The sequence below is a fragment of the Aphidius gifuensis genome, linkage group LG1 (assembly GCF_014905175.1).
Source record: "Aphidius gifuensis isolate YNYX2018 linkage group LG1, ASM1490517v1, whole genome shotgun sequence".
NCBI classification, from domain to species: Eukaryota; Metazoa; Arthropoda; class Insecta; order Hymenoptera; family Braconidae; genus Aphidius; species Aphidius gifuensis.
In genome coordinates this window covers 25,181,597-25,207,531 of record NC_057788.1, presented here as the reverse complement: position 1 = coordinate 25,207,531, position 25,935 = coordinate 25,181,597, and the positions used below count along the sequence as shown (strand labels likewise).

At 26.6% G+C, this 25,935-nt stretch overlaps 1 protein-coding gene across 8 annotated transcripts in view; it reads right to left on the bottom strand.

Moving 5' to 3' along the window:
- The window catches only part of LOC122856807 (protein gustavus), a 166,685-nt gene that overhangs the window by 48,482 nt on the left and 92,268 nt on the right, over nt 1-25,935 (bottom strand). For 2 of the 8 annotated variants that reach the window (XM_044158665.1, XM_044158674.1), the window contains exon 1: nt 21,223-21,785. The exons of 4 other annotated variants lie outside the window; for them this stretch is intronic. In XM_044158665.1, coding sequence (XP_044014600.1) covers nt 21,223-21,686 — 464 coding nt within the window. In that variant the 5' untranslated portion in view covers nt 21,687-21,785. Of the gene's footprint in view, nt 1-21,222; nt 22,557-25,935 lie in introns of those variants that run through there. 2 more of the 8 variants (XM_044158690.1, XM_044158682.1) reach the window with 2 other exon arrangements.

Here is a 25,935-nt window from a genome sequence, read left to right as displayed (position 1 = left end):
TACTCGTGTCTTCTACGTATTTTCGTGTTTAAATATTTGAATATCCCGTTGGCTGCCAGACGAATTTACTAAGAGCGCGAGGCAGGTTAAGAAAATATTTTCTTATTTTTTTTTTATTTCAACTTTGGATGGTTGACTATTTTCACTGAAAACTACTGAGTAAAACTAGCGTAAATAACAAATATATAAATATGAGTGGGCCAAAAAACAAAAGTATAAAAAAAAAGAATAAATACATAAATAAAAAAAAATATGAACAATAAAAGTTGAAAATACAAACAGAGTTTTTAAGAAAACAACAAAAAAAAGTTAAAATAAATGAAAAAGAAAAAAAAGTGAATGGAAGAAATAGTAAAAATAAAAAAGAAAGAGTTTAGAACCTTTTATATTTGCGATTTCTTCAGACAATATTGTTCGGACAAAATGTTTGTGTATTATCTTTTGTCATTCCCTTAGGAACAGAAAAAAAAAAATTACCAAACAATGACTTTTACTGTTCCATGTTAACATTACATTCACACAATACATGTAAATTTAAAATAAATCAAACCTTGACGAAATTACATTGATCATTAAATTCAATACATATATATTTCATTTAAATTTCTATTAATTTTCCATTAGACTTTTAAATTACGATAAATTAAAAACATGAAAGTAATGATAATAAAATTATTCAAAGTGTGATAAAAAATGTGCGAGTCTTTGTCACAAGCTTTGCACAATAAAATATATTTAAAAAAAAAAAAACCATAATAACATAAAAATAAAAAAAAGATATAATAGAGAAAGCATGCTAAAAAGAATAAAGAAGAAAAAAAAAAACATGGCACTTTAGTAAATGTTCTTCAAAGTGCAAGTGCAAGAAAATTGTTAAAAAAAGAAAAAAAATAATTTTGCAAGAAAAGAAAAAGTTGCAAAGCTTTTCGTTTGTTGAAAGAAAATAGCTATGGTATTTTTTATTTTTGAATATCATAAAAAAAGCTTACAGTGTAGCCTCAAAACTTTTGTATACATGTATGCATACACGAAGCAGCCAATCTTTACTCGGTCGACTGAGAGCGACGTAAACACAAAACACAACGGGAGGGTGAATTTTTTTTTTCTTCATATAAAAATAAAAAAAAATATATATATACACAAGGGTATATAGTGGTATATATAAAATAAGGGCGAAAGATAGAATAGTATACTGAGAAAATAAATAAAAAAAAAAAAAAATTAAATAGACATAGAAGCACACATACGCAAGCATATTACCTGCAAAAGAAAGAATGAATGTCGAGACTCTCTCTGAATGAGTTTGAATAAATGAATGCTACTCGTTGAATAGCAAGTTTCAGTTAAACGAGCTTTAAAAAACCTGTAGCAAGAAATAACACACCCTGTTTGAAGGTATTTAAAAAAAAGAAAATAAATGAAAAATAAAGAAATTTATCACTCCAATTTCATTTATATATAAGTATATAATATTAATAATTAAATTACAATTTTAAATATATTTTAATATCATATTGAATGTTGTTGATATTAATTGACATAAGCTCCAATTTTCCAACCTTTGATCTTTAATGTGTTGATAAATTATTGATCATTGAATATTTTTTTTTTTTCAACAAACAATTTCCCAAAATAAAATAATATTATCAACGCACTAAATTAAAATTCGTTCCTACTTTGATATTCATTGAAAGAACAATTGGAATAATAATTCCCTAATGAGTTTCATATTATTATTATCCAATATAAACTCAAATGTATATAAATATATTTATATTGAGTTTATTAATAATAATAATATACTCAATGTATTTCATCCCCTATAATCGTGTGTTGTCCACTCGGGAATTACCAATTTTATATATGCACGAGTGCATTTTTGTTAGCACTGCTGATGATGCTTCTGAACCGATGCATAATTTTTTTTTTTCATTATTTTTTCCATCCCTCGAAAAAAAAAAAAAGGTAGGAAAAAAAATCAATGGCCTAGCATCAATTGAATGGACTTTTCATATGGTCAGTCTGTGTGTACATCCATGTGACGATCATATATGAGGCTTAACTCGGGCATTTTTCCCTTGTCAGTTGATGAATTGCTATTTTTATTTTTTTTTCTTGATATATAGCCAATGAGAAGTTTGGGTCTGTATCAATATATACCAGTTTAAAAAAAAAAAAAAATCTAATAAAGATGAAATAGAAGAATAAAGTAAAATAAACAAATATAGCAAAAAAAAAAAAATTGTATAGAACATATTAATACTTTGCCATATGTCTGGGGTCAAAGTTCCGGAAATCATTGTGCACAAAACCTGATTGTATATATGCCTTGCATGTCTTTGGAAATATCGAGTTCAATATAAATATAAATACTATTCAAATATGTCATGTAGATTTAAAAATATGAATATTTATTTAGTTTATTAAATATTATTCTATTTATATGATTTGTGAATAAAACGCTTTATCATTGTATCTTTATGTGAAGATAAAAATAAAGTATATATCTTAAAAATGGAATCTTAGCGAGCTGAATGAAATAATCTTGAGTTATTTCACAAAGCAAGTGACTTTCAAGGGATGTTTCAAGTTGATTGTTTCAAACAATTTATTAGACGAGTTTCACTAAGTAATTTTCTAGATTCCAAAATATCCACGACCAGATTGTAGATTGTATATAGCCCAAAGGGTTGAATAGCTATATACTACTGTATTTAATAGAAGATGTATATAGATATGCTTTATTGTTGAAGAAAATGTACAAGTTAACCGTGGTAGTTTCATGGACAGTTAGTAATGTCATTTACCCTCTGGACCCTATATACAAGTTTTACTTCAAACTGATGCAACCTTCATCATCACCTCTATCAAGCTTTTACAGTAACTCTTTACTTACGACAAAATAATAATACTCATCGTTGTTTTTATATATCTTAGTTTTAGTACAACACAAACAGTTGTGACATAATTATTAGGGTTCTGAATAAATTTTTTAATTCTTCACTTTGGTTATTCCCTAGATAAACAAGAGAATGCTCAAGAGTATATGTGTATGTGTGCTTTATACTATACAGGTACATTTTAAATTATCAAGAATTTAACATCAGCCATCTCATTTTAAAGTGCAAATATTTTAGCAATTATTAATTTTTTTTTTTTCATTCCTGCTTTTGTCTTAATATTTCTTTTTCTTTTTATACTTTTTTTTTTTTGTCTCTCTAAAGATTAATCAATTCTACCAACCACTTTATGATAATTAAAAAAAAAAATGACAAATCATTACCGACAAATTTAATTAAAAAATATAAAATTTAATCCAGATAATTTACTAAATATTTCAGCATTATTTAAAATTCAAGATGAATCTTTGGTATTTTTAGATAGCTTAATAAATTAGTATCTAATCACTTGTCTAATTATGAAAAGCATATGAACAACTTGTCATATACAAGTCAAATCAAATTTATTTGACTGATAATAATAATTCATTTACCTAAATAATAGTAATTTTGTATGATAATCATAACATATGAATTTTTAATTTTATTGGTTATGCAAAGCATCTCAAAATTACATTCCACATTGATGAGAATGTCTAACTCAACAAATCAATTAATAATCTAAATTGACAAACTATATTATTCACCATAATTCTGTTCAATGACCACATAATCTAAATATAAATTAATTTTAAATATGACTAAATTATACCATATACTAAAACCTCAAAACTCATTAAAAATTTCAAGTTTTTAACTAAAAATTTATATTTGACTTGAAATTTATAAAGTCAAGTTAACATAAAAATATATTAATAATTTTTCAAAATAGTTTAACTAAAATAGACATAAGAATTATATATGTGTTAAAATTTTATGGCTGTTATATGATATTCTTTTTGAAACAAAATCAGAACAAAAGCTCAAAAATCATAAATTAACATGTAACTGTACAAGACAGTAGGTTGGAGCATTAATAGTATTATGTGTACAATATATGTACACATTAAACTAGAATGAAAATATATATATACTAAAGTAGGATTAGCAAGTTTTGGATTGTGTTAGATATATGTGTATGTATGTGGCTGTACCAGTCACCCAGGGACTGATACAACGACCTAAACTGTCTCGCCTATGTCCCTTGCAGTATACCGACCAAGTTCTGCTACTGACGTTGCGTCCATCCCTTGCTTTTCACTGATGTGAATCCTTTATATCTATCTTTGTTTAACAATATATACATATACATATAACTTTTCTCTTTATCAGTGAATTTGAAATGGCTTGAATACCCCTTGGTTAGAATCACCAAATTCGCAGACACGCATACATATCAGAATATTCAGAGAACGTGATAGTATATACATGTAGTGTATTATAGTATATACCAGAGGGGTTGTACTGAGAGACAGACAAGAGCCATATATATATAGACATTGAACAAGTGAGAGTAATAGAGTATACCGTGAGTGAGACAGTGAGAGGGTTGAAAATGTTCACCCTCAATAGTTTCTATGCTGTACCCCCGCGAGGATCAATACCAAACCACTGGTTATTGTACCGATACTCTGATGCAGCATATATCCACTGTCTATCTCATTCCTATCTACATCAAAATATACATATATATATAGACTCATACAAGTACTATATGTATGTACATGAACGTTATACGAATTTTGAGCAATAATGATATGTCGATGTGAACTTTGTCAAGTTAGTTTGTGTGGATTTTCTCTTTATCTGTCTACATATATCTATATATTATATATATACATAGATATACGTTCTACATATATATGTATATGTAATTACAGTTATGTATATATTTACGAAACAACAAACATGCAGTACTCTCGATAAATCTTTCTCATTTAAAATGGCAATTGGGTTTAAAAGCTGAGCACATCATATATGAATTTTTCGTTGTGTGTGTGTATGTATTAACAAAGAGTAAAAAATAGAGGAGAGTATATGACAAGGGGAGGTTTAAAAAATGGGTGGTCGAAGCTTTTTCACAAGGGAAAAATAATGCAAAAGCATTTTTGCTCAAGCACCAAACGATGTTACATCACATTGAACAATGTCGATCGGGATTTTTTCATATTTTTAATGCTCTTGTGTAACATGAATGTATAGGTATATAAATATAAAAAAATAAAAAATAAAAAACATTTTATTCATTTTTTTTTTTTTTTATTTCAATATTTGCTTTTGTTTTGAAGTCTACTTTATTTTTTTTAAGCCTACTTATTTAGAGTCTGCTGGAGAGAGCTTTTTTAAATTGAATGATAATAATAATGATGATGATAAATGTATTTAAATAACAAAAATGCGTGTGGAATAAGAAGTGAATAAAATATAATAAAAAAATGTTATTTAAATTGATTTACGAGCAAGTTATAACTAAGTGCAAATAAGATCAAGTGGTTGCTAGGCTATCACTTTATTTCTATTAATCGATATGCATGCATACATATGTGTCAATAGTTTAACAGTGTACTCGAGCATTAAACTATACACTATCGAGATATTTAACGATTATACTGGTATAGTTAAATGGCGATCAGTTAAATTTATATTTATAAGTTCAAAGCTTTTCTAGAGTATGGCCAACAATGTTGGAAAAAATAATACTTGAAAAAAAAAAAATGAATAAATAAAAAGATGAAAGAAAACAACAGTTCAAGAGAGTGAGAGAGAAAAAAAAAAAAGTATAAAAAGTTTGTTAAAAAATTCCGTAATTTCCGAGTTAAGAAATAAATGGTTTTTGTATTTTGTGTATATACATTGTGCATTCAAGAGGATTAAATGCAAAGTTGTGAAGGCAAACTTTGATGATTAGTTTTGAAAAAAAAATTTAAAGTAAACATCAGATATTATATTTATATTTCACTAATAATTTTTTTTCTTTCAAGTATGTCAACTGATAAATGTCTAAAACAAAAAATTTATTAAGACATTCGTATATATTTTTTCAAAGTTTTATAATATAAATTTATATAGTATATTGATTCACATGAATTTGAACAATTTAATTTTAATTTGAGATGTAAAATATTGACATTTGTAAAAATAGTATATTTGAATGATTCACCAAAGTTGTTTGATGAATTGATGAGTCGTACATCAATACAATAATTTTATTAAGGGGAGGAAAAGGTTAGAGTTTCAAGTATCTAAACTAACGAGACGCCATTCTCGATCACGTTCAACAAAGTTGTTTTACTTCATTGGCAGTTTGGCTTGGGTCACACAATTTCCAGCTGGCGCACATCAAAACTTTTGCAAATCGATATCACTGGGTGTATATAGCCAAGGGGTGATTGCCATTGCTACTGTTCACTCGGCAATTCTAGCCACACTATATATATATTTATACGGCGTTGGAGGGGATTGAAAGCGAAAGACCACGAAAGACCTATTGAGAATTCTAAGCGAAAAGAAAATACCACGATCGAGCTTGAGACTTTTCAAGTGTTCAAAAGATATATACATGAACACATGAATTTCATAGGTTAACTACAAAAGCAAAGCCACTACTTGTGACCCCAAAAACCCTTTTAATTATTTAAAAAAAAAATTTATTTAAACAAACTTTTTTATATTTATTTAAAGGTTATTTTTGAAATAAATTTTTTCATTTATAGAATCGTCCAAGGAATTGTCAATAAAATCTAAAGGGATTTTTAAGTCATAAATGTGCTGATATTATATACAAGAATTTTTTGTATCAGGTCAATGACCTTATAAACCAAAGACCTCGACCCGATAATATTTTTTCTTTTATCGAATTTATGACATATAACCTTAAAATTTATATATCCTAGTCAAAATATCTATGCTGTATATAATGAAAATTTTTGAACATCATTTTACAATTTGTTAAGGGTATAAAATACTAAAAATTTCATTACTTAAACAATCATTAAAATGAACTATTTTTTTACAAAATTAACTTAAAGTTTTATTTTTTTAATGTCTTCATATGACTTGTCTATTTTTTGCTAATTATCCTTTTAAATTTTTTTATTTTCTCTGTATATTTTATATTATTTATACACAAAGAAAATAATTCATATTTCCAAACCCTGGGGGTTTGGTTAGTTGAAAAAAAAAGAGAAGATAATAGAAAAACACAAAAAAAAAACAAAAAACTTGTAATGAAAACGAAAAACAATGAGAAGAAAAAATGTTGAAAGAATAGGCATGAGAGACTTTTTGTTGTGTTCTAGCCCCCATGTTAATGTAAAAACGTGTAAAAGAAAAAAATTAAAAAAAAAAAAAAAACTAAAATTGAAAAAAATAAAATAAATAAAGAGCGAAAAAAAAAAAAGAGGGTAAATTACCTAAGGCATAGAAAAAAGCGTAAAGTTCATAGCCACACCTTTAGCCAGAGGGTTGACGCCCTTGTTGCATGAAGCATAGAAAAAGATACAGTCATGAATTTTTGCACAAAGAGTCACACGACCAAAGTATATATATAGTAACGAGCCGGAAAATCAAGCTCATGCTTTTGGATTTGAACAACTGGGATCTTAAAGTCTGCAATCACTTGGCTGGAACAGGGTATATATATATTACAACTATACTACCCTTGATAGAATCTATATAATCATGCTGAGTAAAGCAAGGAGTATCAAGCTTTCAAGCTTTGCCTTTCTACCCTCATGGGCGAAATTCCAGAACCTAATTTTCGGACCAGTGACGTTTAGACATTCTCGTATGTCATCACATTTTTATTTTTTTATTTCTCAACATAAATGTAATATATATATATGAGTTTATACGTTAAACTGATCATAACCAAGAATTGACTTGATCAGCAATTTTCGTTTAACTTTACCTTGGATACTGCAAACACTAAAAATTGATTTTCAATACTGCACGTTGCGTCATAAAAATAAATGGATATTCCATAAAAACATGTGACTCAATTTTATGAAACACATTCACGTCTAACAGTATCAGTCATATATATATTTATTTATTTATGTAGCCAACAAATTTTAAAATATTTAATGTACTAATTTTTTTTAAATTCAATATAATATTAATAAAATAAAAAATTATTTTATACTAAAATGATAAACAAAAAAAAAATACTTCAAACATTTTATAAAATATTTTTTTTTTATTGCTATAATATTATTTAACAGCTCAGTATTTTAAAAATATCATTTTGTTTGAGTTATTTACCAGTTAAAAGAAAAAAATGTTTTTTATATTAATTTGCTAAAAAAAAAAAAAAGAAATATTACTCTCAAACGAATAAATAAAATTTTTAAAAAATTTAATTTTTTTTCGCGATGACTAAGTTAAAATTCATATGATGAAGGAAAAACTAAAAGCTTGCTTTTCATTCGTTATATTTAATTTTAGGTGAATTAAAAAAATTAAAAAAAATATTGTTGTTATTAATCTCAATGTTTTAGTTATTACAGAATTATGGTAATTATTTTTAAAGCTCAACATCTGGCAGACTGTATTAAATTTTTAAAAAATTTCCAGTCTAAGAGCAGGACATATATTTAATAATAAATAAAAAAATAAAAATAAAATATGTAAATGAAAAATTGGTAAAAATTAAGAGTTAAAAAATATACGCAGTGGTATGAATAAAGGGGTTTTTCACATTATACATGTATATCAATAATTATTCATTTTTCAGCTACTGGTTTTTTGCAAGTACAAAACATACATTAATACATACAATTTTAGGTTGAACTATCGTATGCCATGGGTAACAGACCAGCAGGTGCGTGTACCACGCAAACGGATGCGATTTATGAATAAATAAATTTAACTGTTCGGTAGAATAGAAAATATGTATGTACATACGAAAACTAAATATATATATATGTGAAAGAACAAAAAAAAAAAAACTATAAATACAAAAATAACACCAGTTGGCATATAGGTAGAGTTTAAAAATCATAAAAGCTCTATTTTTCGTATATACGAATCAATATATAATTAAAAAAAAATAATTCAATTAACTTTTCCTAGGTTTTTTTCCGATCATTTAAACACAGTTAAAAAAAAAAACCCAATAAACTTTTCAATTAAAAAACCATTCAATCTTAATCATGTATAACTGTAACACCGTCAAAAAGTTATTTCAATTCGAAAAAAATATCAGGATAAAAATAATTTCAATTGTACTACTCAATCAATTATTGACTATTTTTTAACTCGGTTTTTGTTTAAAAAAAAAAAAATAATTTATATATTTTTTTGTTTCTTTTCTTTTGAAATTATTTTTTTTTGTTTTTTTCTGCAACGTCAGCAAACAATTCTCATACAAGAGCACTATTGTGGAAAATGAATAAAAAACAAAATTGAAAAATGGAAAAAAAATAAATAAATAAAGTAACAAAATTCATGAAACCGGTTTGTACATTGCAACTATTGTGGATATATGTTCGACAGGTCAATTCATTTGTTCTGAGTTATAAAAATAAAAAAGAGGAAAAAAAAAATGGACAAATAAAGCTACTCTGTTACGTACTGAAATAGGAACAAATTGATGTCATCAAATTGACATTCAGAATATATTAGAAACTTGTTTTCAGTGAATTTGATATATATCCAACGAGAAAAATCAATGGTTTACAGAGTTTATTTAATTTATTTATATTAATTTTGTTGAAAATTCGAATGAGTCAGAAAAATTGCATATGCAAATTGATAAAAAATATATATTGTAGAAAATATACATGTGGTATTGTATTTATAATACGTATGAACCCCCTTCTATTGGCATCTATAATAATTATAGATTATTTATATATATATATAGGTTTATTTCTAAAGTTATAACATATGTTATAAACAGCTGTTAAATTTACTTGTACTATTGCCCACTTGGACAATAATTCGGTGACGTCATATAATCATCACCGATCAAATATAGATATATATTATTTTTATAACAGTGAAAATATATTTTCTACCCGTCAGTCTACGAAAGATTCGAAAATTATTTTTAGGTCAATAAACTCACCCTTAGCTTGAAGCTTATCATAGGAGGGATGATGGAAATTTTATGCTTTTTTTTTGGCTTCCTGTTCTGCCTCTTTTTAAAAACTATTTCTCTCTCTATATATAGCTTAGCAGTTTTATTTTATTTGTATCATGTTTTGCTTACCTGAAACAGAAATGAAATAAAAAAATTAGATATCAGTTTACATTTCATGACAAATAAATAAAATTGTAAATAAAATAAAATAGATAAAACTAAAAATAAAAAATGATTTATTTTTCAAGTTTAAATGTGTGAAAAAAAAATGTGTCACTTTATCAATCAACTTCATGGATAATCGTAAATGTAACACGAGAATCAAATAATTTTTTATTTTATATTTTCAAATGATAGTTTTTTCGGACTAGTCACAATAGATTCAATACAATTTCAGGCTCATATTTCAAATTGAATAAAATAAAACATTCATTTTGGTAAAACACTCACGGTGTCTGATTATCAAAATATTTTATTTTAACACAATAATTTAAAAATTGAATTTTAAACTCGCTAAAAAAGAGGATGATATAGTTAATTTATTTAGTTTTCATTTTCATTAAACTTGTCTAATTTTCATGTGTAAATCATTCAAATAAAATTTTCATATATATGCTCTGTATGTATATTTAATTAAATATGTATGTTTTATTTTCACGTGTTGAAAATGAAAATTAAATTTATACATCACCAACTGTCAATGTAATTTAATTTTGTTCATGAAATATTTCGTTTAACAGATTAATGAATTTTGTGGAAATTTTAATTATTTTTATTATTATAGACATTATTTTAATTATCACATGAATTAGATGACCGGAAAGTTTATTTCAATGTTATTTGTAAATTATATAACTATTAATAATTTAAATTGCGATAATATTACTGAATGTATTGAAATTATTATTTTTTTTATATACCACAAAGGATAAAGTTAAATGTACAATCATAATAACATTTAATAATATTTTGTCAAAATTTTTCACTTGAATATATTTATATAAAATAATTGAAGTGGATTTAAAGCTCAATATTATGCTACCATGTTCTCTGAGCTATGAAATAATACCCATATACAAATAATGTTAGCTAAAACTTTTTGATCAAGTAGAATGTATATCGAATTCAACCATTCAACAATTTTTTTTTTTTTTTTTACGTTTAATGAAGTATTGTCCCTTGGTGTCGTCACCGTAAAAATATAGCTAGTCTCGTATTTTATTTTTTTCTCTTATATCTCTTCTTTCTCCTTAGCTCATCATTTTTTTTTCTTTCATTGCTTTCTCTTCAACTTTCGCAGGGGCATAGAAAAAAGGTGGGGTGTAGATTTGAACAGAAAAGTTTATGGCTATGATTGTGATCGCGATTACGACTTTTCTACTGAACAATTTTGCTTTTTTAGCCCTGACTTTTTCCCCCTTTTTTTTCTTTTATCATATCAACTTCTGTTGGACGACAAAATTTCCGAGATGGCTGTGTAAGTGTTAGGGGAAATAAAATGCAGCTTTATCTTTCCAACTTCTCAGCCATTTGTCGAGGTTTTTTTAAACCACTTTTTTTTTGACATTTCATGGTGTGATTCTATTCGTATAATTACTCAGATTTTTATCATAAAAACACGTCGACTTGGTGGGATATATAAAAAAAATTATTTTATTTAATTGCGTATATTCAAGAGTAACATGTTGATGTTTGTTTTTATTTTTTTATCGATAAAGATATGTACAAGAAATATAATTTAATTTATTTGAAAATAAGAAAACATATTCAGTAGAAAATTGAAAGAAGTATATTTTTCAAGTTTGTTTTTTATTCTTGATAGTTGAAGGTAGTAATAAATGAATTTATTAGCTAATAGTGGTAAATTAATTTGGTCATTGAGTGGAAGTTGTGAAGGACCATGATAGCATGATGGCATTAGCTGTATGAATATGGCAATATATAAAAATATCTATTGACAAAGCTGTATAATTGTGCGTGCGAGGTCATGTGGCTTGGTATAATTAACCTGAAGCATCCAAATAAAATTGATGGAATAAAAAAAAAAAACAAGTATATACCTATATATCATCAACACTGGATCATTCATCTCACCATATCGATTTTGAAACCGGTTTAACCGAGCACACACGATTTAATATTATCATCCTTCTTTGCCAAGGTGTAAAAAAATTCAATGATTAAGAAAAAATTAAAACAAAATTTTCCATCGAAGAGTCGAAGACCGAAGTTGTATATATTATATGTATACACTAATTGGAATAATCAGTAAATCAATATGTCAGAGACAATCAATTGTCAACTCGAAAAAGTTGAAAAAAAAATGATTAAATTAATAGAAAAAAAAAGCATTTTATATTAAATTTCACGTTGATTTTTAAAAATAAATTCATACTGTCATACAAAATTTGTACATACATTAAAATATATACATATTTTTAAATAAAATTTTATACGACAAATGAAATTTTGAAAAATTCAATTATCTAAATTGCAATCATGCCACCACCACATAGTTTGATAATATTTCCGATTTATTTTATTAAGGTAAAAAATCTATAAAAAAAAAAATATAATTTTCTTTTTTTAATTTTTTTAATGAATGAAAAAAAAAATTGGAATTATATTAAAAGTAGTAATTGAATGTGACCTGACGTTGCATATAATGCATCAGTCTCATCGTAATTTGGACCGTTGAAATATGACAACAGTGGACATTCAATTTTTCTGGCTCGTGAAGCATAATATCTGGTTACCCTCGCGTGTACCCACGAACCCATGGATTTACTTCCAAATGGCTCAGGCGCGAATCCTCTTACGTTGGAGGGATGAAATTCGAAACGAGATTCACGCTTCCACGGATGATATCCTCTTCAACCATTTCCTCATTTATGTATATTATTTTTTCTCCTCTATTATCACACTCATTCTTAGTTATTTTTATAATTTTTTTCTTGTTTCTCTATCGCCCTTTTAATGGTTTTTTTTATTCCAAGAAACGATTCCCCGAGGGGTAGTTAATTAAGATTGCAACAATTCCTACTGCCTGAGGGATGCACATGAGTATTTTACTTTATAACAAAAGACAATTATAAAAAAAAAAAGAACATCAGTTTGCATAAAAATAATAAAAAAAAACGGCCATAATAATAATTGAAAACTTTTTTATTTTATCTAACAGAAAAAAAATGAAGAAATATTATTTTTGATTTGTTTGTTTTTTTTGGCTCACACATTATATGCACATAATTGTGTAGTAAAATCAGGCTTTACAAAGGGAATATAGTGTTGTGAAAAGCACTGTGGGTGAATGGAGTGGGTAGGTAGTTTGGCATGGATTTGGATAGATGGATGGATGGGTATATGTAGAATGAGAAAATATACATGATACATAAAGGGGGTCTGCCACACAGTGGCGGATTTCAATGATAATCGGACGGATGCGATTGATTTATGAATGCAAGCTTGTCGTGTGCACTGGTAACTCGAAATTAATCTTCATTATGCGACATTATTCACGAATATTTTGCAACGTTAAGACTCGTCAACATTAGAATATTCTAGTATATACATATATATATAATTACAACCCAAATAAACAAACTTCGTAATATATTTTTAAAAATATTCAGTTTAATAATTATGTGCATTTTAATATATTCAGTATTCACACGGGTTATGCGCATCTATGTTTATGTGTTTTTGGTTTTTTTTATTTTTTTAATATATGTTGGGCTTTGTCACGTCTTTTGTCTGTAACTTTACTTGCATTTTTTTCTGTCATTTATTATTTTTATATTTCAGCAATAATGGAGATGTATATGCATGGTTTATTTTTTTCTTTTTGTATATTTACATTTTTTTGTGCTGGAAGATAGACTAAAAAATTTAGACTTTACGAAGCGTTAAGTGCAGTCAGCCACTCGAAGTATTGCACACATCTCTGACGTTTATCTTTCTCTTTCATTTACTTTCTGTCTCTCGGTAAAAGCAATTAGCTCCTCGACGTTTGGTCTATAGTTAGGAAACGAGCACTTGTCGAAGCCACATGTTCAGCATATATATATGTATACATGGCACTTGTATTTTGCATGGGGGTTTGTATATATGTATATTTTGTACTCATCGTGATGGTAACAGGTTCACACGACAACGAATGCAAAATCCAGAAAAGTTTTATCGAAAAAAACAAACACGAAAAAAATAATGAACAAAAAGCATTTAAAAGAATTAAAAAAAAAAAAAAAGCAAATGGAAAAAATAAAAATTGGAGAATCGAAGTAGAGACGGTGTATGTTCGTGTTCGTGTTTTTCAGTTATTTTTTCGTTTGGAAATAGAAAATAAAAAAAATAAAAAAAAATGTATGAGCAGTTTTGGTAGGCGTATTTTACTGATGAACTGTGTAGAACATTTTCAGCCTTCGAGGAATGGCTGACACGGTCATTAAGCCCTCGAAATAGCTGAAATATTGAAAGTGGAAATTAAAGGAAGGAAGTCTAGTTGAAATTAGTTCGAAGTAGACACGACATTTACAGTTCAGCTGTTAAAGTGGAACTGGCTTCATTCAAGAAGAAGTACAAAAGAATTTAAAACTAAATGTTGAAATAAATTGAAGTGACAATTTTATTCCTATAATTAATTTTTTTTTTTTTTTCTCTTTTTTAATCATGGTATATTTGTTTAATTTATTATTAAAAGGAACAAAGAAAAAAGAATTAAATATATGTAAAATAAAAGATGATAGTGAAGGATATTTGTAAGAGTAACTTAATTCTCAATAAAGTTGGTACTAATTTACTTGTAAAAATAGTTGATTGTATACTTAGTACGCAGCTGTGGTTAAGTTTCAAGAGTCATAAAATGATAGTAAAAGTGCTCTAATAACAAAACAACTTCTTCTCGTCTATTAGAATTTTATCCAAATAAAATCTGTATACGAAAATGAGAATAGAAAAATGTAAAATTAGATGGAGAAAATAAAAAGAATAAATTGATGAAAAAAGCCAGTATATAACTGGTAAGATAACGAAAAAAAAAAAAAAAAGGAATGAACAAATAAATAAAAGAAAGAGTAAAAAAATCAGCAAACTGAAAAAAATTGACATGACAAAATGAATCAGTGATTCAGTAGACAGTCGAATTCAGTTAAGAAAGTTCAAAACGAAAAATGCTATTGTAGAATCGAGGTAGAAAAAAGAGAGTAGATCTCTGACAATTTCAGAGAGGCCAGAGTGCTTTATCAGCCAATTACGTGTACTACAGGAAAAGCCTGCATCACCTAACGAAAAAAGACTAAAAAAGATAGTAGAACTAGCTACAAAATAAAAGGATTGTCGCAAAAAAAAAAAAAAGCGAGATGGCTCTAAATACATCAAAAGAAAATAAAATAGCACAAAAGAATGATGACAAGATATAAATTTAAAAAAAAATTAAACATGATAAGAAAAATATGCGCAGTTATATAGCAATGATTTTCAAAACATCTGCCGGAGCAATAAATAAAGCGGCTGTGGTTGATGAAGACAAGACTTGAGACTGCACTTCCAAGTCTTTACATATAAAGTGATGGCACTATCAGGTTGAAGGAAGACCACAGTTTTAAAAATAAAAATTGAAAAAGAAACAAAAAATAAAAATAAATATGAAACACAAAGAACCAATATGAAGCATGGGTATAGGTGATGCAAGCTGAAGCTGGCGTTGATATCCATCAGTCTCTGTGGTGGAAGATGTGAAAGCCAAAAAATAAAAAGGAAAAAAACCCAGAGGGTTAACAGCAAAAAATTGCAAGGGAAAAAAAAAGTAAAGGACGAAAACCTTGGCTGACTCGGTTAGATGCAGGAGAGGCACACAGTCATTGACGTTATTTATATATTTTTTTTTCAGTATATACACACCTACACGCAAACTGAGTGAGAGAAAAAGAAAAATAGAGTAAGAGGGCAAAAAAAGAAGGGCTGTGCAAAAGGGGACGATAAAGGCTATATAGAAAAAGGAACAGTTGGCAACGTTGCTGGGTCGATAAGAGAGTGGGACCTGCCTTGGTTAATATGGCAACGTTGGTTGGTATGGTGTCTGCCTTCAAACCAGTGATACTCATTCGTTGGTTCTATATCTCATTTTCAACCCCCCTGTCTCTTTAACACCCCCCAGAAACTTCCTTAAAACTACCTACAATGCAATCTAACGTTTTTGAATTTATCAAAATAAACTCAACAACAAAAGTTCATTATCATCTTGCATCCCCAACTACCTACTCACAACTTAAGTAAACACAAGACAACTTGGTGCTTGCGATTTCTCACGTACAGCATTTTCTTTATATTTTTTCATGTAAATGCATATATACATACAACAGATTGCAATAATATGTATTTTGAAATATAAAAGCAGAAAAGACGTGATTTAACTGAATGTTCATTTCACGTTCAACACGTTTGTTTTGACAATTGTCCATTAAGCTTGAAAACTTGCTTATACACAATTACATTTTACAATACTGTTAGTTGAATTTATTTTAAATTTATGTCACATTATATGTATTTTATCTAATTTTCAATTGAAGCTTTTATATAGTCTTATGTTTAATTATATAATTTCAAAGAAAAATTAACTATATATATATCTATTTTTGTTTATTTTATTTCATTATTTTTTTTTATTTGAGATAGCTTGTAATTATGAATAATTAATTATTTAATTTTATATATGCGCATATTCGATTGGGATAATCAAGTGATTGTACAGAAATAAAATAAATTTAAATAAAAAAGAAAAAAGAGTAATGAGAAAAGAGAAGATGTATGAGATTGAAAGAGTTTAACTTTCATTTAAAAGTTTTTAGTTAATACAGGGTTAATATTTACATGAATATTTGAGATTAATAATAATAATAATCTCTATAAAATATAAAGTCGAAATTGTGGCTTGTTATTTAACCAATATTAAATGTTAAAAAGTTTTTATAATTATTATTATTTGAGCTTAGTGTTTGATAATATTTTGTATTGTTATTTATCGGCTTATTTAAAGTTTTTTTTTTTTAATTTAATTTTTATTTAGTTAATTATTATTTTAAATATTTTCTACTTGTAAAATTATTTTTATATTTATTGGGTTTTTTTTTAAAGTAAAAGTATTGCTTTCATCGATACAAGTTAGTTGAAAACTTGGAAAAGCTCTGTGATGGCTTGTGTTCAACTTGACGAATAAAAAAGGCAAAAGTAAAAAGAGATAATAGATAGAAAAAGATGGAGATTTAGTTTTTACTTGCCACAGACTTTTCATCATCGTCTTTGCCTTTTGGCGTATATATAAGATATCGCAAATTTCGTACCACCATGTTTTTCTATCATGTTTTTCAAACTTTTCTCACTTTTGTCACTTTTTTACTATCATATACTTTATATAATACTCTTTATTTTTTCATTACGGTTTTATCATTTTCTTTTAATATTTTCTCTCTACCTGTTTATTGATTTGAGCTTACCATCTTTTAACGTTTATATTTATTTATTTTTTGTTTGTCTTTTGTCACCTATTTTTTATTTTTTTTTTTCAACGCAAATTAAATGCCAACGGTTTTTGTAAATACTTTTAAAAAAATTTAATCTTGTAAATGTAAAGACATTTTATATTATTTTTCAAGAATTTTATTTGTACATTAAATGTGCAAATATTTGCATCAAATCAATTTAACTAGGATAAAGAAAAAAATTTCAGTCAAGAAAAGACACATCAACAGTAAGCTAAAAATTTAATTCTTTTTTTGTTTTTTAAATTTAAATACAACGGTAAATAAAAAATTAATTATTAAACAAAAAAAAAAATAATCATAAAGTGTTAATCACGATACGAAAATTTATTATCATAAATTGTATTATATATTTAGTTAATTATTTATAAACTTTATAATAAATGTATATGTATGTATGGATAATAATTAATAATATATAAGTTGGATAAATATTTTGAGTTTGTGAATTTTGATGTTGTAATTAGCGTTATTATGCTAACTTAAGTATACTCAAGAAATATACCTTGCTATCAAAATAATTACCTGAAACGCAAATAAATGTATATATTTCTCTAGAGAGTTGTTCATAAAGTTGCATAAAGTACGAATAAAAAGTTGTCTTTCTCTTTTCAATAAAAAAAAATTCAATAAAATTGACTCGTTAATATATACGAGTAGATGAAAGATATTATAAAAATAAAAGTGAAAGATGAAGGGATATTAATTTTGAGTTTGATAAAAATTCATTTTTGTATGAATACAGAGTTGATAATAAATTGTGACTTATATAAATTTTTATCAAGATATTAAGATAAATGTTTGAAAAAGTAAATGGCTATATATATATGGTGTGTAAAATATTAGTATGAATTTAAATGAAAAAGCGAATTTAAGATCGAAATTATATTGGGATTTGAGTAAGGCATTTAAGGATCTGGACCCTATGCACCTACAATTGATATATGCGAATATATATATCCACTCTACCCAAAGGCTCAATGCGATCCTCAAGGAACTGCCTGAGAGTTTACTCCCGAGATTCCTTCATTAAATCGGAGCCAATGGCAAGTGGGATTCAACGGAATCGCTGAGGGTCGAGAGAGACTTGAAGAGTACGATGTAGAAAAAAAAATCTGGGAGAGTCTGTCATTGGGTTCAAGACGTTCATTTGTTCTTTTTTTTTTATTGTTTTGTCTTTTTCATTTCTACAAAAGAAATACCATAAAAACAAAAGGAAAAATGACAACACCAGATTTTTGTCGAGTTTAAAAAGACAAGAGACTCTCTGTATATATACTAACAGTTAAAATACAGTATAAATTATGTAAAATTTATTTTAAATGCAAGTATAAAAATAAAATTCAAATCTATATTTTGTAATCAGAAAAATGTATATTTGAAAAGTTATTATACTAATAGTTACTATGGATATATTTTATTTTTACTTTTATATCCGGTTTTTTTATAGGCAATTTCCATCAGTGACAATAGCTATAATATTTGACAGGAAAAGTGGCAGACTTGTGGGTGGATCTGGCAATAAAAGCTCAAGTATAAATTGGGTTTGTTTTAAAAATATCAAGAGAATCACGTACATAAATAAAATCAAAAATGAATTAAATTAATTTTTAATTATAACCAAATACTTTGAAATAATATCGTTGGAAAAAAATCATTTATAAATACATTTTGTAATCAATTGTTTGTTTAAAAATTTAATTATCGTTAAAATCTTTCAAACAATTGAAAAAAAAAAAAAAAACCTTTGTTTGGTAAAAGTCCTGATAATAGTGTGCTGTTTGACATAGTTTTTTTGTTATTTTATACTTTTTTTTCTGATGATAAAATCTTTATTTGTATATTTATCTACAAAATACAAAACCTTTCTAATTTCAAAGAAGATTAAAATTGATTGTATAATAATTTTTAATAATTTTTTGTTATTATTATTTATTTTTTCGCATACACATAACTTTCCGATGGCGATCTATAGATTTACTGAAGGTCAAAACTGGGAGAAAGAAAAAGAGGCTCTTGTCCCTGACAGGGTCAGACTATAAAGTCGACTGAAAGGAACACACCGACAGTGGTAGTGGGATATACTGCAGCAGAAAATAACGACAAATAAAAAAAAAAAAATCCATATATCAGAAAATAGAAAAAATAAAAAAAGAGTCCAGGGGCGGAAGGAACTATCTGCAGGATAAAAAAATCAAGTAAAAAAGAAAAAATAAATTAAGCTGAAGAAGAAGAAGAAAAAAAAAAAGCAGACCAGAAGATTTTTAAGCTTTACTTTTGCCTGAGGAACCTTGTCTCGCCCCTTTATCCTGCAGATTTGCCAGGTATAAGCGATCAAAAATATAACCTTCGTTTTTTCCATTAGTGCTACTCTTCATCTTTCATTTCTCATATTTTCAAGAATGTATATTTTTTCCCCTCTTTGATTATCAACAAAATTGACCAATAAATTGTTTGTAAACTTTATTTTTTAAATGTTTTTTTTTTTTTACAGTATTTTATTTATCAGCAATTTTTATTTTTCAATTTATTTATTATTTATTCTTTTACTGTTTTTATAATCGGTTTACTTTTCATCGTCGAAGAAAAAGGAAGGTCATTTAATATTTTACTTTAATAAATTGTTACTTCAAATGGACACGTTATAATCATGATGCATGACTCTGATGTGATGATCATTCAATAGAATCCAGAGTAATTGAAGGTCAATCAGACTAAATTATTTTTCATTCACTACCCATTTAATGTTTGTAATTAGGTGTTTATTTTTTTACTTGATTGTTGTGATTTTATTTTTGTGTATGAAAGATTTAGAGAGAGAAAGAGAGCATTGCCATGATTTTTATTTGTATTATTATTATGATGATATTATTCGCAAGGATAAACCCGACCTCGACGTATTTCGAAATTAACCTTTCGTTTGGTAAATTGTGTGACGCATGGTGAGTTTAAAAAAATATATAAATCGTTTGAGAAATTGACAATTACAATCAAATATTAAATACACATACATATATTTATCCAAATAAATTTATATGGTCAGTAATAAATACAATTACGCTGTGAGCATTGTAAATTATTTGTGGGTCAGAGAAGGTTACATGTGCCAATGGTCCTTCAAAAATAAATAATAAATAAATAAAAACTTTCTCAACTTGAATATTTCTAATATCTGACGGATAAACTGATATACATTAATTTTAAAATTAAAAAAAAAAGTTAATTAAACAATAAAAAAATTTATCAACTGGATAAAAGACGATAAAAAAAAAGAAAAGAAAGAATTATACTAAAAATATTGACCTGCATCAATAATAAATATCTTGGGTAAATTTAAAATGGTAAAATAATGATAATGATAATAAAATGACGAAATAACATTTCAAAAATTTGAAAAAAAAAAAATAAAGGTCAATATAATATTCAAGATCATCAATAAATTAAAAAAAATTATTTATTTGACTATTTGTGTAATTTTAGATTTGAAATGTCACGGTCTTTAAGTAAATAAAATATCTTATTGATTTATATAATAGTAAAATTATTATCATGTAAATTAGATAATAATAGTTATAGATTATCAATTTTAAAATATATGAAAGTATAATAGTGTTAAAATTAAAAATTATATAGAAAAAAAAAAAGGGAAAAAAAAATATCGAACCTCGTTTCCATTCCACGCAATAATTGCGTCCTTTCTTGAATGCCTCGAGTTAAATTTGTTCGTCCTCGAATGAAATATCTGTCCTCGATACTGTTTGTATTTCGATGATCCTGTCGATGACGTCGTCTACGATATTGTTGTTTATTTCTACGATAACGTAATTGTTTATTTATTTGATATTGATGTGATAATTGTGAAATTCGATTTCTTTGTAGTTGTTGATATAATTGTAATAATTGAATTTGAATTTGATTAATAATACCAGGTGCTTGCCACAAAACACAATAAGGAATAAATGATTTGAATAGTATTGATGGTAAAATACGATATAATATTGATGATGACGTTAATTGATTAACATTATGTGATAGCCCATTACGTTGTTGATAATAATTTGTCAAATATGATTGTGCCTCTTCAGTGAAGAGGTTACAGTCACGCCAATAATGGCTACGTGGTAACATGACATGTCACGACGACATTGCTGTCATCTAACTTGTCAATCACACAAAATTTTAATTTTTTAATTTATTATTATTGTTATTGTTATTCACTATCTGTCATTTATTTTGTAGATTTTTATTTTTATCAATTTGATTAAAAATGTAGTTTTTTTTTTTTATCAAACACTCACAAACACTTGTGCACAAATTGAATTAATTTAACAGTTAATTGAAAAAAGTATATTTAAGTTGAATTGTTTGATGTTTTTTTTTTCAATGATTGACAGTTTTAATATTTATCTACATGATAATTTTTAAATATATTTAATTGACAAAATAATTATAGTATCAATCGTAGAAGATTGATGAAATATAACAGAGAAAGTAAATGAATACATATATATACGGATAAAATTAATTTCCCGTGGGTAAAATAATAATTGCTGTCATGCTGGTGTTCAATGTGGCATATGGTTTATATACGATGTGAAAATTAGGGGAATTTATGAACGTCTGGATGTCAAACGTGTCAACTAATTAGAAAACTTTGATAGTATCATCGATTCACAATAAACATTACACAATACAACTTCATTCAAAAAAAGTGATTCACCAAATTTTAATGTTAATGTTACACACAAGTTTGTTCGTATTTTTTGAATATCAAAAATATAAAAACAGTCTTGATAACTTTAAGGTAAGATTTACTGAGAAATTTTGGTTTTAAAGTTTATTTATTTATTTACGTATTGATAATGAAAATAAATTTGAATAAATTTAAAGAAAAAAATAAAAATTTATCTATACACTATTACACTGACTGGAATATTTTGCAATATTGCGAAAAAAGCTTGGGGGATGCCAACGACGCCTCACCCTCGAAACTACACTGGCTTACGTCGGAGTCCACCCCCGGAATAGCAAGGCAGAAAGTACCGTATATAAACGAACCCCTCAATGCTAAACGTACAACCCTAGCTTTCAAACGCGCCACAAAATTTTCAAATTGTACGCCGGCGCAGTTATAAATAACCAGTGCTGATAGTGATAAGCACAGTGCCCGTGGATATTTCAAATTTTATTTTATCAATATTCATAAGAATATTTATTATTCAATATAAATATAAATATTTTTTATCAGTTTAAAATTTTCAATAATAAATCCAAAGTCAATAAAAAATATATTGGAAAAAAAAATTAATAAATAATTGAAATAATATTTTTATTTTAGATAAATTTATGAAATTTTTTAAATCGATTATATAAAATCAAAATTATATTATTGTTAATCTATTTAATAGTCCCCTATATATTTATTAAAAGCACTTTATTTATTATTCCCGGCCAAGGTGATAAGGTATATCCGTCATTGACGTCATTGAAATGTACTTAAACTTAAAAAATGTATTTTTATCAATTTTTGACTGACATTTATAAAAATATATACCGAAGATTTTTATACACCTGTCAGTTTAAATTCATTAATGACAAATTAAATTAACTATGTTTTATTAAAATAATAAATATATATACAATGTGGTGTTTTGCAGCATATTTGCAGCTGATTTTTCAGTATTTTTCATACGAAATTGATGAACTGGTTTTAATAATGACAAAAAAAAAAAAAAGTGAATGTTCTGAAGGTCGTTCAGTGTGCACCTGTTATGTGACCATGCAGGTGAATTAAAAGGGAAAAAATTAAAATAAAAAAAATAAATAAAAAAACAGCAAGAAAAATACAAAATAAAGTAAAGACAAATGACCATCCTTGACCTCGGTATCCGGATACAGAATGTACCAACATCAACATATTTTTCATTCGGAAAAAAAAATAAAAAAAAACCGGGAAATAAACAAACAAAAAAAAAAATGATAACAATGAATGAAAAATAAATCGAACCGTCAATCAATCAGCCAATTAATTATTCAATAAACTAGTAAGCGATGAAATCACAAAACAATTAATTAACCATTATCATCAATTTGTTATTCAACATGTTCAAAGAAAATACGTAAAAATTAATGTCGAGTTAAATTTTCGTAACTTCAATGTCATTTATCAATTGAGGGTCACTCATGCGAGGAATTTAATTTGCAGACTATCCTAACAACGACAACTACGTATTTAGACTTGGCTCCCTTTTTGGAATAGAAACCTTTTTTCCCCTCCTATTTTAATCACCCCACTTTATAATCCCTCTCTATTTTGAGCTTTCTCTGAGTTCCAACTAAAGCTACTTCAAAGTTGAAATTGTATATATATAGTTAAAGGATGATATATACAACCAAAATTTGTCAGTTACTACACCTTTGACATGAATGTAAATGACAACCACTAAAATCATCATAATAATTAAAATTATAAAACAACAAAGTACAATTATAAATACAAATTATTCTTGTAATATAATACAAAAAGTTTTATCTCACATAACAATGTCATTCAAAAAAAAATAAATAGAATAAAGCGTTATTTATGTTTTTAGGTATTCAGTATAAAATTGATACCTCAAAATATCTGATATATGTATTGATATTGTAAAATTTTAATAATTGATTTTATTATTTTAAAATTATTGCAAATAATTTAACAACCAGGAGATAAATTTAGCAATGACATCCCTGAAATGTCGGTAAATTTCAAGCTTTTCCCCTCCATCACTAGATGGTAGGGCGTTTTTGGGCGTCATGACGCTTTAAACGTTCAACGGATTGGCCAAGTTTAATTCGCATGCGCAAATATTTTTCATGATAACACACGACCTACCCCTATTGATCCATGCGCCAGCGCGTGCATCCCTTTTATTCTTCCTTTGTTCATTCTATCACCCTCTACCACCCCTATTTTTCCTATCTACCTCACTAAGTACACTTGCACGCAACATCTAAAAAGATATACGATTTAGAAAACAACATCAACGTATGATCGTTGGGCTCTTCATTGCTCTACAGTTGCACTAGCATCTGACACTAAAAATTCAACATGTACATCATCAATTTGATAATACAACCTACATGTTTCTCTATTTTACATATTTATTACATCTACAGACTGACTATTATATGACAGCTGCAAAATTAGTCATCAAGAATCACCAGCAGAAAATAACCTCTAATATATTTTGCAATTCTAGCAGAAAGCTTATATAACTTATTAAAAAATATACATAGCATATATATTTTATAGTTTTGGTCTAACGCAACTCTGCACAATCAGCGTTTTTCGTTTACAAGTATAAACACCCTTATTCTACTCATCCCCTTGAGGCGCATATTCTTTATATGACTAAAAAATATATTACTGGGCGTTTAATATGTCTCAAGTACTTTATGGATTATCTAATATTAAATTATTATTACAGGTAGCAATGTAAAGTGTTGTAATATCTGTCTATATGAGATAGTGGGTACTGGATGAATTGAGGATTTAGATCTATAGGCGAATGAGATGATTAAGATTCAACTCCAAAGTGAATTGGTATAGGTTAATTTAGCCTGTTGAAATATGATGATAAAGTTTTACTTGGTATAAGTTTCTCTTAAGTATATTAAATATGTATATATATATGTATTATTAATATATAGGTTTGTGAATAGTTATGCAATTATTTCAAGTTGTTGATTATTCTATATTAGGTATAAAAATTAAGATATTCCATAGATGGTTATTTGAAAGATTCATTTTGCTTACTCAGTGATTTGTTTGTAATGGAAAAATATTTATACAAATCAACTGTTGAGTGTTTTTTTTTTTTTTTTTGCTTTTTGTTTCAAGGTCTGTTGAAAGGGACATCTCTTAGTGTATTTTTTTTTCTCTTTACGTGTTGGTGTTTCTGTGTTTGTCATGATTATACAGATATTTCACAATATTTTTTTTTTCATCGCTTTACTAGCGAATGTCTCAGATACATTTGTCAAGGTTCAAGCTACTGTCTTGACGACAGGATATTCATTTTGATTTTCTTTCAATAAATAAACAAATGATGATGGAAAGTAATTTAAATTTTTTTTTTCCATTTATTTATATCGTTGATAGTAATTGAATGTACAGCGAAGGGACATATTTTCTTGGTCTTTTTTTATATATACATATATTTTTCTTTATATTTTATCAATATCAAATATTTTTTTTTCCCCTTCAATTTCGGTAATCGAAAAGTCTGGTTGAGACAGGTGTATGTATTTTGGTCGTATGTGTGTTTTATTTATTTATATTTATTTTTTTTTTTTCATTTGAAAAGGTTGAAAGGTGCAGACAAAATCGACAGGT